Genomic DNA, 16,134 nt, shown 5'->3' on the forward strand with positions numbered 1-16,134 from the left:
TTTGTGCTACCCAGTTAACTTTCAAAATGTGATGCATTTCTGAGCGAAACAAGATATTCAGGAAGAAAAATGCTTGGACTTGGTGAAGGGATTTGATTTAATGCATTGGGAATTGATAAATGCAAAGTGGTCAGTGTTATAGGCGTATTTGTTTAGAATAACATGCACCAATAAATAAATAAGTCCAGAAACACACATTAAGGAAAAGTCAATAGAGTTGATCTCATGTTGACTTCATGTTAACAGCTGTCTCAGAGAACATATAAGATTACTATTATGACTTATCTATGGTAACATGGGCAATGTGCTAGAATTGACCTCACATTTACAGTTTGTTAAATGAATTGAAAGTATGTATTTAACTTATTACTTGATCAGACAGCCAATAGTTAAAACAGTTTTCATTTCAAAGATAATAACTGGACGCCGGTCACATGCAACATAATGAGGTCATGTGACAGCACTAATGTTTGAAACATTCACAGTGGAATAACAATGTTCAAAATATAGAAGTGTAGATAGTATGTATGCCGCACAGTGTTCAGTATATTGAGCTAGTTCTCCACTCTGAATAGTTTTTGTTCAATTCTAAGTAACACTGTAACTTGTTCATCATTTTTCCTTCACTGTCTCCCTTACACCTTTCCTCTTTGCCCTGTTTTTCTCTCTTGTTCTCTCCCCTCTGCATATCTTTCTCCACTGACTTCAGGCACTGAGGGGGAGGTCACCGCTGAAGCCCACTGAACAAATCCTACCAACTTTAAATATTTTACGCAATTTTAAATGAAGTCCATGAATGATAGATCACAGGAGAGAGATAAAGAAAGAGAGAGGAGGGAGGAGGCAGAGGAGGTGAAAAAGCCCAAACCTGAATCCTCCCTAATGATTAGGAGCTGTCCATCTCCCCATGCAGTCCTCATTGGAAATCAGAGTGTGTTTAAATAGCAAAGAGCCTCTCGTTAGGGCAGATACAGGCACATATATGAATATGAGATTTGAATTGTTTCACATCTACTGAGGTCCATTCATCTACTGTTCAAAGCTGTTTAACACCTGCGTTTGATCAAAGACAGGCATGTTTTATACACGAATAAAAAAAAAGACAGGCATGAATCAGACAGACAGACAGATAGATAGATAGATAGATAGATAGATGTTTTCGTGTTCTATTACTTTAGATGTGCGAGGGCACTTGCATACGAGATTTATGTATTTAAGGAGGCGTTTGATTTTTTATCAAATAATTAAGTTAATGAAATCCACAGTAAGGCACGAGTGACATCTAGAGGTCACAGTCAGTAATAACATCTGTGGAGCTCTTGTTTCAACAGGTATCTTCTAAGATTTCTAGTCTAATTCTAAGATTTTCATAGACGTAATCACTTTCTTTATTTCCATCTAACAACTAAATGCAAATGTGGCAGGATAATGTTCACTTTACTGAATATGTTTCATATTTTAAATGACTTTATTTTTACATTTAGGCATCCGTTCTCATGTTTTACATACAGATTTCTACTGGGAAATTTAGCTAAAGCTGTAGTTATATTTGGCCTATTGGAATCATATAGACCTAATTTTATAGAAATCGTTTTTGCAGTTATCTAACCATTGTTAATTAGCTGAATGCATTAGTTGTGTGGTAATCACACAATTAAACTACGGTTATAGCAGTGGAAATATGAACGATTATAAATGTTTTCCTGAAAGTGTTTGTATATTTTCATTTATTTTTTTTTTATTTTTTTAAAGATAACCATTAAGGATAGAGCAATAAATAAATAAATAAAACAAATCATACCCAAAAAGAAACGGCTGGTAAACATCTACGCTAAATAAAACAGCACAATGAGGACACAGCGACACCTAGTGGTATATTATGGCCAAAAGAGACATTTATTACTGAAGAAAAAAAAAGTAATATAAACAATGGGACAACTGAAAACATTTTAACACATTGTTTAATTTGGCCATTTCAAATAGTTGTAAATCTCGATTTGTGTACAGTACATGAACCAACCTGTTAACATGTTTCAGTATTTTTCTCTAGAACAACTTTTGTTAAAGAAACATTTTACGAAACTCAAAATGTTATGAAACAGCTGTCAAATGATATTGATGCGAGGGTGTGGTTGAGCAGCATTGCTGACCTGCATGCAAGCTGATTCAGGTCTCTCATCAAACATTAACCAACGCAAGGACTGAACAAATAAAGCAATATCATCCAACCAAGTGCTTTTTAAAGGTTTGTGAACACAGTACAGAATGACTTTTATAAACATCTCTATATGAAAGAGTCGTTCAAAAATAATAAAACCTCTGTATATATATACACACACACACACAACTTCAAGTCCACTGACAAGTTTCAAATTTCCTTTCTAATGAAGTGTTCATTAAACAAAGAATGATAAAATATGTGCCAAAACATACAAAACAGCAAAAACGTGCATATAAAAGAAAATATTCATAATGCTTGTTGACATATTTGAGAAAAAAAAATAGTGTTTTATTTATATATGCTTCTTATCTAGTCTTTTTACACATCTAGACAATATAGCTCTGAAAAGTTTTTTTTTTTTTTTTTTAAAGAACAATTTTATTATAATAAACATCTAATAATCCGTTATCAGTATTAAGATTCTCAACATTTTTTACAAAATTGTCTTTACATTAGCAGCGGGTTACTCAAACGACTCTTCACTTATTTTAAGAAACGTATTCAAACATAGTAAATCACAAATACAAAGTGGGGGGAGAGGGTACCATTAGTGCAACAAGCAATGTAAAAATAGAGGGGAAAAAAGCTAAGTAGACAAAGAAACCCTGTCGGAGGAGACAGGCCAGTGTATTTCTGTTAAGATGATGAACCTTCCTGTGAGTTAGCTGAAATATAAAGGTTTAAACAATTAGATATTTAGAATTAGACTCAAATACAGTGATATTGATGATTTTGACTGAACCAACCTGGCAGATCTCTGAATTTTCGTTTTGCTTCAGCTCTTTCCTCTGAATCAAAGTACCACACAGTGATTGCATACCTGTGACACAAAACACACTTTAGCAAAGATGCCATGAAATCATATAGACATACACAAACAGACCAAAATTTGGAAATATTACTGTTTTTAATGTTTTTGAAATAAGTTTCTTCTGCTCATCAAGCCTGCATTTATTTGATCAAAAATACAGAATACAGAAAAAACTGTAATATTGTGAAATATTATGACAACTTAAAATAATAGTTTTCTATTTGAATATACTTTTAAAAAAATATTTTTTTCCTTTGATGCAAAGCTGAATTTTCAACATCATTACTCCAGCCTTCAGTGTCACATGTAACATCAGTCGATCACATGATCATTTAGAAATCATTCTAATTCTGATTTATTATGAGTGTTGGAAACAGTTCTGCTGTCTAATATATTTGATGAATAAAAGGTTAAAAAGAACTGCATTTATTCAAAATAAATTAAAAAATTATAATAATATATTTTCTTTACTATCACTTTTTAATCAATTTAACACATCCTTGCTGAATAAAAGTATTGATTTTATTTAAAAAAATAAAATAAAATAATAAATTACTAACCCCAAATTACTGACAAGTAGTGTATATTGTTATTACAAAATATTTATATTTTAAAAACATAGCTTCTTTTTTTATTATTATTATTAATCAAAGTATCCTAAGAAAGTATCACGTTCTGAAAAAATATTAAGCAGCAGAACTGTTTCCAACTTTGATAATGAATCATCATATTAGAATGATTTCTAAAGGATCATGTGATAATGATCCTAAAAATTCAGCTTTGCATCACAGAAATAAATGATAATTTAAAGTATAATAAATGTATCACAATATTAAATTTTTTTCTGTATTTTTGATCAAATAAATGCAGGCTTGATGAGCAGAAGAAACTTCTTTCAAAAACATTCAAAATAGTAATGTTTCCAAACTTTTGGTCTGTACTGTATACCTCTGTAACATGAACTCCAATACTAACCTTGTAGCATACGACGGCTGAACTTCATGAGGGTTTCTACGATCTGACCAGAAAATCAAAAGTCGATCAAATAAAGGCTCGATGTCGGCTACGTAAGGTTTTCCTTCAGGAAAGATCCTTAGCAATCCGCCATGCTCCTAATAACATACAGTGACATTTGATTAATTAACACTGTACAAAAAATCTTTGGGGAATGAGATTTTAAATAAACTACTGAAAAGCCTACCTTCGCATTCCAGTTTTTATTCAGATAGTAAATACAGGTGACGCAGCGGCCGTCTGCATTAGGGTTATCTACATGTTTCACATATCCTGCTCCATTTCCTGGATAACACGCCACCATCGCCTGAAAAAAGAAGAAACATGAAACTAAGCTTGAGAGATATCTTACTTTGCATCTTTTCCCAGAAAAGACTATTTCCAGGTAAACATAATGAATGGTTGTCATTTTAAAATATGTATTTGTCATACTAAAAATTGTTGACGATACATTTATTAAGGCATTTCTCTTCTTAAACACAAGTAACAATAAGGAAGTTTTTAAAGTTTAAAATGCAACAACAAATGGTGCTTAAAAGAGTCATTTGTAAATGTTATGATAAATCTAATAATAGTCTATATAGATATTCTGCTCACATTTGCACTATTTCTGTCATAAAATGAACACTATTTGTTTTAGTGCCGAGACATTTTACACAGGCCTGAAAAAAGTACCCTGGATTTCAAATGTTTGACAAATTTACTTTAAACCTGAAATGGCTTCTAAAGTTTTGTTTCAGTAAACAATATATATCACGTAAACATAATATACCAAACAAACCTGCAATTAGAAAACCGACTAAATATTTGGGGATTTAGTTATTATAAAAGTCTAAACCACAATAAAACAGCTTAGGAAAAAAATAAAATAAACTAATACATATTCTTGTCACATCCGTACATGGTTCATATTTGTTTGACTAGCAGGAGTATTTGAAAAATTAACTTACATGATAAATTATCAAAAGCTGATGCATTAATACATGTTTATTATTTAAAAAAGCAATAGATCACTTGCATGGAACAAGCATATGGATTGTGGTTTCGTATTGGCCGGAAGCGATGGTTTAAAGTTTAACACCTTAATGATGGATTTCTTTCTTCACTGCAGAGCATCTATTAGTGAGCAAGTGACGTAATGCATTTCTCCAAATCATATAAAGAAACAAACTCATATACATCTTGAAAGGCCTGAGGGTGAGTAATTTTCATTTTTACATGAACTTTTCCTTTAAAGGTGACCTATTATGCCCCATTTTACAATATGTAATATAAGTCTCAGGTGTCCACAGAATGTGTCTGTGAAGGTTCAGCTCAAAACACCTGACAGATTATTTATTATATAATTTTGAAAATGCCTATTTTGCATCTGCATTTATCTTTAAATGCAAATGAGCTGCTGCTCTCTGCCCCCTTTTCCATAATAGGGCTATATAAGTCAGATACTCTGATAAAAGAAAAAAACATCTGTTTGGTTTTTATTATCACGTCTATAGCACTGAAATCATGCATTGTATAGCCATATTAGTTGAAACTTCTGAGCACATGTGCACAGAAAGTCACACGGCTGTCACATGGCATGCGATTACTAAACTAGGTTCTTATTGAGCTAAACTGTCAAATACACATAAGTTAATGTTTAAACACACGAGTTACAAAAACAGTCTAAGTCATGTCTGTGAAGGTAAACACCTGGGAAAGAGATTGCATGTTTAGGATGTGTCTCACACGTCTTAAAAAGTGAATCTGTGGGCTCTTTGATCGCCCCCTAGTGGCTGGCTGCAGTACAGGTCATTAACCCCGCCCTCTCCATGAAAACAAATGGACTTACACTTCCAATACAATTTTCCCAAAGATGGTTTTGGTCATTTAAGATAGTTATGATGCTGATATATGTTCAATTGTTTGTTTTTGTGATAGGTTTGATTTTAGCTAGTAATTTGATGCTATAAAACGGGACTTATGGTTGATCGGTTCTGCGGGAGTTTGAGCGAGGAAATAAATCTCTACTGTGCAGACTCTGTTTACAAATGATGTCATTTACATAAGACATACTGAGATGCTTTGGCTTTACTTTTCTATAGTGGAAGTAGAGACGGGTCATCCATATTTTGTTTTTACAGTCTATGGGTGTGTGGTGGAACCACCGTGTGTGGAAACGTGCACTGGGGCGCTGTAAAGGGGCGGTAAACGATGACGATCCTCGGGGCCCATGACTAAGAGGGGGCCCAGAGAAGCCCCCAATAAAATTGTGGTGCTAAAAAAAAAATATATTTGATAGTAAAAATTATTAACTTTAAATTATTCTATTTGCTGTTTCCTGGTGTCAAAAAATGTATTTGTTTAGGAAACACAAACTTCCGTGGGCCCCTCTCCCCCTCTCGATTATCATAAAATGGTTTAGTCCGCCCAAATTGTATCCAGTAACCAAATCAACACAATAGCGCCGGCAGATTCAACTTGACATAGGATGTGAAAATGCCTCAAAAATCTGGAAGTCAAAAACGGAAAGGGAAAAAAATAAGAAGTGAAAGAGGCAAAAGGTCGACAGTATGTTACCCAATATTTCACAAGAAAAAGTGGGTTTGTAAGTAGGCCTAAATTGTTAGTGGACCGCCCGTGACAATGATCGTAGCCTACGGCGCTTTTCTGTGCGTACGCACGCTTTATACGTGAGGCTCTAGGTCTCTACGGTAGCATTTTTCGATAAGTTGGCACGTTTCGATACTTGTTTCGATCTCATTTTAATATCAGCGCCCCTTTATATGCCGTTACGTGCAAATAAAGGGGCGCTGATATTAAAATGAGATCCCTTTGCCACGTCACAAAGGGAGTGAAATCTGACACGATTGTTTTTTCAGACGCTTGCAGAAAAAGGCTTACCAAAACAAAGTAACTGGGTTGATCTTTTACACGTTTCCTGGGTTGGTAGATGCAGTGGCAACCTGGTTATAGTATATGTCACCTTTAAAGTAAAGCACTGGCTCTATATTGCTATGTTTATTAGTACAAAATTTCAGATTGACTATTACAAAATACTATTATAATGTTCAAAACAAAGTATGTCTCCTCTCAGCAGACCCCGGTTAACCCCTCCCAACCCTCACATGTATACACACACTGGGGGTAAGAGTCACTGGTGCCCATGTTTACATTTCTGCAGACAAGTCTTTATCATGATCACGATCCCACAACAAGAGTACATACGCAAGTTTGCCGTCATAGTGCAATGTAAACATGCAGCTGCACAGAGAGCAGGAGGAAGTGTGTGCGTGGCTGAAGAGAGTAAGCTTGGCCAGCAGCCCGTGTGCAGAGGGTTTAATGACAGTGCTACGTGTTGAGCGTGAGTCTGCAGCACCACACAGACTTCAGCTGTGACAGCCAACTAGCGGACACAATCCAGAGCTCTGATTCATCACACTTAACCATTTCAAAACACTGATTTATGCAATGATAATACTCTTGATCCGCTTACTAACGAAGAAGAATTGCACTCAAACAAGTAATTATTTTATTCTGACGTTCAAGGCTGTCATTTTGTTATTAGGGATTATGACGTCAGTAAGTTTTTGGAAGAGATGACAGACAAAAAAGTGTTTTAGAGCAACTAAATTCCAAGCTTCTGGACAATGTATGAAACTTTGTATTACTGTGCACTTCTTGTGCTATTGTCTCTTTATGACAAATCGCCTGTTTTACTTAAATTCAGCAGACTACAAAATAACAGAAAATCGAAAATAGCCAGTTTCTTGACTTTTTGTGTGTGTGTGTCCACAGCTGGCTTTGGTAAAAGTGGCTCTTGAACATCCTGTTGCTTCACTAACCCAGAGTTCAGCAGTGTAGTGAGAAGAGTCACGTACTGTTCACAACAGCAGAAACTGAAAGCCTATCTCTGCCATTCATCAGCAGGCACAGTAAATACTGTGTGCCAAATCACTCTACTGTAACTGCTCCAAACAAAGAGCCAAACAAAGACAGAAACTAAAGCTTAATGGAGTGAGAACCAGATAAACAAACAAAATACTCTGAAATCATTAAAAACACATAATAATCAACAAGTTGTAATGTACTTTTCATCATGTACACTTTTGTATACACTACTGTTTCAAAACATTCGGGTCAGTAAGATTTTTAAGAATTTGATCATTTTATTTAGCAAGGATGCTTTAAATTGATTGAACGTGAAAGTTGTGACATTTGCCATCTTCTTAAGTTGTGACAACACAAGACATTTATAATTTTACAATAGATTTCAAGTAAGTGCTTTTCTTTTTTTTTCAATCTTATATTAAAAATATTACTGCCTCACATTGACCAATGTGTCTTACGCAACAAACTAGCATATTAAGATTCTTTTTAGGGATCATGTGACACTGAAGATGTAGCAATAGCTGCTGAAAATTCAGCTTTGAATGACAAAAATAAATCATATGTTAAAATATATTAAAATAGAGACCAGTTAATTTAAATTGTATTTTTTTAAAAATCACTGACCCCAAACCTCTGAACTGTAGCATGCATAAATAAGCTTATATACGTTATATTTGTTATGTTTATATATATATATATATATATATATATATATATATATATATATATATATATATATATATATATATATATATATATATATATCACACTACCAGTCAAAAGTTTGGGATCTGAACTATTTTTTATGTTTTTCACAGGAGTTTCTTATGCTCACCAAGGCTGCATTTATTTGATAACAAATACAGGGGAACAATTATATTGTGAAATATTATTATGATGTAAAGTAACCTTTTTCTATTTAATATTCATTAAATTATAATTTATTCCTGAGATGCAAAGCAGATTTTTCAGCATCATTGCTCCAGTCTTCAGTGTCACATGATCCATCAGAAATAATTCTGTATGCTGATTTATTATCAGTGTTGAAAATGATATGCTGCTTAATATTGTTTTGGAACCTGTGATACTACTCAGGATTCTTTCATAAATAAAAAGTTCAAAAGAAGAGCATTTATTTAAAATATAAATATTTTCTAACAATATGCACTGCCATTCAAGAGTCTGGGGTCAGTAAAAATGTTATTCTTAATTTTTTTTTGAAAGAAATTAAAACTTTTATTCAGCAAGGATGTATTAAATTGTTAAGAAGGGATAGCACAGATTTATATTGTTAGAAAATATTTATATTTTGACTAAATGCTGTTCTTTTATATATATATATATATATATATATATATATATATATATATATATATATAATTATATTATATTAAATTAAATTATATTAGATTATATTATAAAATTTAATAAATAACTATTTTAATGCTTAGTATATTTTCATAAGCAAAAGGCTATTTGTTTATGAATATACAAATTTACAAAATTAACAACAACTTTATTACTTTTTTAAACTATTAACTTGTGAACTGTACATTCATTAATGGCTAATTTACTTTTAATGAAAGTTATTATAAAGGCTTCCCAGCGAGTAGCCTAAAGACTATACAATTCATACACATATAAAATCTTAATTAAAAACATACATGCCACAAATAAACAAATACGACAATATGAATCAAAGTTTCATAACACTTCTAACTGAAAATACATTTGTGATCTGATGAGAATTGTATCAAGTTGTTAGTGTAATTATTTACGTTACTATAAAACATTTCATCAATTAATTAACCTACGTTAATCATTCGATTCATTCTCAGCACTTGAAAGTTCAATAAAGCTTACCTTTGACCTCGCGCGAATACTTTTGCCCAGTCGACCCATACACAGAGAAATAAGTTTGTCTATGAGTGTTAATAAGAAGTTGACAGCCTCCGTGCCGCTCTCGGTCCCGTTAACCCATGTTATTTTATCTCCTCTGATGCTTCTTCTGCAAACTCCATTGCTTCTTCTGGCCAGCTGGCCGTCGTTGAGAAGCCCACAGGAATGCATGCGTTTGACCTGACCCAGAACCATATGCCCCGCGATGTCCCCCAGAAAATGATCCACATAAAAGAAGCCTTGGTCCAACAGAGCCGGGGCCACTTGCTCTAAAGCCAAACTCTCCAACTGCGAGTCCAGCGCGTGCTGAAGAAATGGCATTCTGTCTTGAGCTCGTTGCATTCAAAACTAACGACAGTTTTTCAAAGCAGCCTAATATCCCTCAACAGACGTGTAAACAATGTCCCAGGCAGGCAGCAGACGGGCTGTAAGTGGGCTTTATAGTCTCTCTGTGACTGTGTGAGGGTCCATGAGCGCGAGAGGACCGGAGCGCAGAGCACCTGCGGCGCATGTGGAACGTGCAGAATGTGTGTCGCGCTTCAGTGGGCGGATATTCTTGTGAAAACCCCATTCAGTGCGCATAAGTTCAACAACTAAGAGCTGGAAGATGCATGATTCATGTAACCCAACAGGCGTCTTCCTATAGGGGTCGCTTGGCGGCTCAGAAAGCCGAGTCCTCCATTCATCCGCGTTCAGATATCAGGGTATTTTTGACTTACTGAAGAGTGGAGACTCCTACTTTAAAGTAACTTATTTTGAAAAAGATAATTTTTTAGATTGGAACCTTACAGACAAATGTCAGCTGTCCTCTGAAATCGCTATGGAATATTTAAATTATCAACAACTTTGATTGAGTTATCCTGAACAGCGCTGAGAAATAGAACGCGTGTCACGTGATATCGCCGCCTACGTGCTACTTCAGGAGTATTCTTAAAAATCATTAACATATGAATAGAGACCATAGACTGTATAAAAACAGATAGTGACACACTGAGATACTCTATCGATTGAAATGGAAATAGCCTTCAGAGCGAGGTTAAGCATTCTCTGATGTTAAGCCATCAAGGGTAAAGTGACCCTTGAAATGTTTGCTTGGTGACGAATTGTTTGTTTGTCGTTTTTTGAAAAAAAACTTTTTTTAAACTAAATGTAAATAAAAATACATATTAATTATAATAATAAAATAGAAACAAATTTTTTGACTGTAACGAATTGCTAATATCCGTCTATTAAAAATCGCTTTAAAAAGTAGCTATGTGTCAATAAATAAATGTTTTAAAACAAAATAGAAACAAGAAAATAATGCTTGTATTTGTTTCTATATTGTTTCTATATAGAAACAATTATTGTATGGCTCTGTGACGAATTACTAATGTTCATATTTTGTAATGTAAATAAATATAATTAAAATAATAAAAAATACAAAAGTAAACCATATAAAAACGAATAAAAACATATTGAAACAGATATTGTTTGATTCTGTGACGAATGTTGTCTTTTAGTCTAAGTCACTTTTCTAAAATATAATGTAAATAAAGACTAAACATTGTTATAATAATAACAATATAGAAACAAAAGAAAATATTGTTTGGCTCTGTGATGAATTGCTAATATTCGACTATTGTAAGTCGCTTTTAAAAAATGTAAATGCAAATAAAAAATAATTGAATAATATTTGTAGTTTTTTTTATTAATACATGAATATGCTATAGAAAAACTACTTAGTTTTAAAGTTTAAAAAAATCAACTCATTGACAAAATGTAAACTTTAAATTGAAAATGTAAATACATATGATGCATTTAATCATTAGACCTAATTTATTTATGTGTTTACTTTGTCCCTTTTTTTTTTTTTTTTTTTGCTTCTCTATGTCGTACGTGACATCCTCCAGGTCGTTAAGCCCCGCCCATTTAAGACTACAGATTCCTGCATTCATGCCATTCTACCGTCGTGTTGTATTTCTACGAGTTCAACCAAACTGTGCCGATGTATACAGACTGTAATGCCCAGCCGGGTCAGAACACATCAAGGGATGCGACACTGATCTCATGCAAGCTTCACATGCCAAACAATTGATGAGGAAGGAAAACTAATAGAAATGAGATCACCAATGCTTTAATCTCAATGACCGTGTCTTGTAATTAGAGTATGTGACATTGTACGTGACATTTATGAGCTCATTTTATAGTCATGCCACCGCCATTGAGGATCCGAGGAGCCGCATGTACGCGCACAAATCTCTCGAAGGGAACAAGGGGCGTTCTCAAGAAGTGTTAAACACAGCTCTTCTGTGAGCCGTTAATGCTTTTTGACAGACTTAGAAAAACACGTGCATCTCTCATGGTCAAATGTAAAACTTTGCATTGCAACTCTTTTAGAATTGTCTTATCAGGATGAATTGCTCGTGCAGCTGTATCCATCACATTTCCATTAAATACAGATTATTTTAAGCTTGTCATGTTTGGATGCTTAGGAAACTTTAGGAGCAGCTCAATGGGGTAAAGTGCATTAGCAACACTCACCTTATGTCTTCCTCTGATTTTGAACTTGTCCAGTTTGCCGTCTGCGCAAGTGATGATCTTGTCCATTCGGGTCAGCAAATAGCCAATGTTTTGGCATCCGCTTTCGGTGCCATCGACCCATGCAATCTTGTCCCCTCGAATAGATTTGCTTTTGTTTAGTTTTTGGCTCACTAACTGTCCATCCTGCATGTTACCACTCTGATGAATGCGCTTCACCTCCTGCACAACGCGCTCTCCGATTCTGTCCCCTAGAAAATGATCAGCTATACACAAACCGTAGGTGTTCATGCACGGGACGATGTATTGCAAGACTAGTTTGTGTGTGTTTAGTCGTTTGTGTTCTTTAGATTTTGCCCGGTTACTGCGGGGCTTCCTGAGCTCTCTGGGCAGCTCCATGCATCCACTTGTTTCATCTGGACGCCTTTGTGGATCATTTCTGATGGTTTGTTCTTCAGAGGTCTGTTCTGCAGCCTGATTTCCTTGAGATTCTGCCATCGAGTCGAGTGAAGCAGAAGTGCCGAGCGCGCACTTCATATCAGATGAAAGGGGAGAGTCTGAGTACGTGAACACCATCACATGTGTCAAAGCCTAATTTAGAGCTTACACAAGCCTGCACAGACAAGATTCTCACAGATGATGGATAATTACTTCTTATATGCCCTGGAGAGAAAAAGCATCAATGTCAATATCAGTCATAACTCCTCCTTGTCATGATGCATTAGTCATGTGTCATTGAGCCATTAACAAGGTTGTTATAATAATAATTAATTCATGCAAATATTATTATTAGGAAAATCTGATCATATGCACATATTTGATTTGCCTTAATTCTTTTTGACCTAGAAATAATGTAAAATCTGTAATATTTCTTCTTTAGCCTAATCATGGCTTAACTATGTTTTAAATGTTAACTTAAAAAAAAAGAAAATATATAAATCATAAAATGCAATAATAGTTTTTCACTGATGAAAGATGATTACATCTTATGTGTCCTGGAGGGAAAAACATAAATGTTAACACTCATGTAATGCATAAATATTATTAAGTGTCACCGAGTCGTTAAAAAATTTAATTATAATAATAATACTTTATTTATGTTGCTGTTGTTTGTGTTTTTACATAATAATAATAATAAAGATACTTTTTGTATCTTAAATTATGTTTTAAAAGTTCAAAACAAACAAACAGATTTAAATAATAATACGTAAAAAAAAATCTTGTTAAGTGTCTAATAACTATTTGTCTGGCTGCATACTACTAATAATGTATTTTTATTATTGAAATTTAAGAAAATCTGACCTGTACAAAGTTTGTTTATACCAAGCTGAGCAACACATTTTTTAAACATAGAAATAATGCAGAATATTAAATATTTCTTTTTTTTTTTCATAACCTATGTTTTAAAAGTAAAAAAAAAAAATGCAGATTGAAATTTGGAAAAGTTCTGACAGAAGCTTTGCCAGTCATTCACCTTCAAATACACATACCCCAGTTTGTCACAGTTTATCATCAGATCTCAAATGTGTTTAATCATATTTGTATGTTAACTGGAAGTCTATTTTCACTACCTATTACAGTTATGTTAATAATTCTTTTTCTTTAGATCTGAAAGTGATGTTGCTCTGAAATGGCTTGAAACAGCACTGAATGCATGTTGATTTGGTGAAAATAGCATGGAAATAATTCAAGCCATATCACTGAAATGATGTTTGTGCTGATCCAAAGGACAGTTATCTGTTTGCTTTGCTTTCTACAGACGGAAATGTTAGAGGGAACACGTTGCACAAAAGAATATGAAATGATGTTGTGATGTAAATTCAGATGTTACAACATACATTAGTTCACCTCAGACTTTCCATGGGTAAGTCAGGTAAAATCAATATGTGCACGAATGCTTTTACAACTGTTTTGTATAATATAATATAATGCATGCAGTCAAGCCGGCACCTGATTTTGGTTTGGGTCAGAATATCAATGTCTTTCCTGAATTGTGTTTATATTTAAAGGAATGGTTCACCCAAAGATGAAAATTTACTAAACATGTGCTCTCAGGCCATCCAAGGTGTAGATTCATTTATTTCTTAATCACAACAGATTTAGAGAAATTTTGAATTACATACCTTTCTCATCCACAGATCCTCTGCAGTGAATGGGTGCCGTCAGAATGAGAGTCCAAACAGCTTATAAAAACTCTATGTAATCCATATGACTACAGTCCATTAATTAACATCTTGTGAAGTGAGACATTTTAACCTGTCACTCTCACATCAAAATCCACCAACATATTATATGTTTTATTTGTTTTTGCTTGTAAACAGTGCTGGATCTGTGCATGTTTCTCTCCTGATTCAGACAACATTTTAGACGGAAGCAGTGGTTTGAAGTAAGGTTGTCTTGATGGATTTTGTTCTTACAAACATGCAGCGTTTCACCTCATGAGACGTTTATTGTTTTTATCAGCTGTTTGGAGTCTCATTATGACGGCACCCATACACTAGAGTGCTATTTGGTGAGCAAGTGATGACATGGTAAATTTCTCTCAATTTATGGCCTGAGGGTGAGTAAATAGTAATTTTTTGGGGGTGAGCTATCGCTTTAAGAGTTGAAAGTGCCATATAAGTTGAACTGGATGTGTATGTACCAACAGTAAACAGCTGAAATGCTGCCTTGCCCAATTGTTTTTTCCTAGAATTGCAACTCAGCAACAGTGCAAACTCCAGACGACCCGTGATGGTGTACGTGAGAACACCCTCATCCTCTAGTTTAAAGTGTAACCAGCTGCTATTTTAATTTTGAGCTCATCTCAATGATATGAATCCGAGAGCTGGACATGATATCATTGGATGCTGTGTCAAAGCTGACTGTAAACTAAACAGATATCTTCAATTACACCTGTTCGGCAAAGATCAATATGTATCAACTTGGTAAAGAAAACAATTATTTCTCAGAAATGTGTGTTGTAGGTTAACTAAATGTTTTAACCAAGATAACCACTGTGAACAACTGATAAATATTATTCTCCTGTTGAAATGTGTTTTGTATATGTGCCGAGACACGTAGTCATGAACGTGTAATCATATATGCTCATGTTGTCCCAGCTCTTTACAAATATATTTTAAATATTTATAGCACACATGTACTGCATAAATTTAGCAAGGGGAAGAGAACATGATTATTATTTGTTTTATTATTATTACAAATCTTACAGCCATCTTTTGGTATAAGAACACTGTAAAAAAAAATGAATCATGGGTCTTGAATCATGAATTTAAAATTAAAGTGGTAATTAATTACATTTTTTTTAAAAAAATAGTGTACATTTTATTAAAGAAATTGCGGTTCAGTGTTATGTAGAAAATATTGAGAACTTTTCACTAATAAAACCAAGAGATATGTTTTCCCAATTTTTTTTTTTTATGAAACTTTTTTTCAGTTTTATGGCTTGAATTGAGGAACTGATTCAAATGAAAGAATAAAATAAGGAAAGGTGGCGTTATGTTGTCCTTATGTTGAGGTTTCTATCATTACCACTGTGCAGAAGAGTAGAGCTTATGGATAACATTTCACTAATAATATTAAATTGTGTCAAAGATTAAATAATTTAGGAGATTTTACATTATTTATTCAGGTCCATTCCATTAAATAATCAAGCATTAAAAACTAAAAAAATGTTAAGTGTAATGTTGTTACCATAATGTTGTTTTTAAGTATAGATAAAACATTTTTTACAGTGAAATTTTTATATGCCAGTAGTCCTTGAAAAAAGTATATTGAGATTTTTTTATATTAATATTTA

General features: G+C 33.7%; 1 protein-coding gene across 2 annotated transcripts; it reads right to left on the reverse strand.

The window, feature by feature from the left end:
- Positions 1 to 1,916: 1,916 nt before the first annotated feature.
- LOC113060922 (egl nine homolog 3-like) lies at positions 1,917 to 12,979 on the reverse strand. 2 transcript variants are annotated; one of them, XM_026230190.1, is made up of 5 exons: positions 12,339 to 12,979; positions 4,234 to 4,353; positions 4,008 to 4,144; positions 2,968 to 3,041; positions 1,917 to 2,886 (listed from the first exon to the last, which is right to left on the reverse strand). In XM_026230190.1, exons 1-5 carry the CDS (start codon positions 12,909 to 12,911, stop codon positions 2,858 to 2,860), a joined length of 933 nt encoding a protein of 310 aa, XP_026085975.1. In that variant the 5' UTR covers positions 12,912 to 12,979; the 3' UTR covers positions 1,917 to 2,857. The 2 variants fall into 2 exon arrangements, with proteins under 2 accessions (XP_026085975.1, XP_026085976.1); XM_026230191.1 differs by lacking the exon at positions 12,339 to 12,979 and adding an exon at positions 9,780 to 10,645.
- Between the last annotated feature and the right edge of the window lie 3,155 nt (positions 12,980 to 16,134).

The sequence above is a fragment of the Carassius auratus genome, chromosome 42, assembly GCF_003368295.1.
Source record: "Carassius auratus strain Wakin chromosome 42, ASM336829v1, whole genome shotgun sequence".
Classification (NCBI taxonomy): domain Eukaryota; kingdom Metazoa; phylum Chordata; class Actinopteri; order Cypriniformes; family Cyprinidae; genus Carassius; species Carassius auratus.

What these genes read in the sequence shown, in the direction of transcription:
- LOC113060922 (XM_026230190.1), bottom strand. Translation starts at nt 12,911, where the DNA reads ATGGTGTTCACGTACTCAGACTCTCCCCTTTCATCTGATATGAAGTGC. An exon ending in AAATCAGAGGAAGACATAAG is followed by an intron (nt 4,354 to 12,338) that starts GTGAGTGTTGCT and finishes TTCTTTTTTCAG; the next exon opens with GCGATGGTGGCGTGTTATCC. An exon ending in CAGCCGTCGTATGCTACAAG is followed by an intron (nt 3,042 to 4,007) that starts GTTAGTATTGGA and finishes TTTGTGTCACAG; the next exon opens with GTATGCAATCACTGTGTGGT.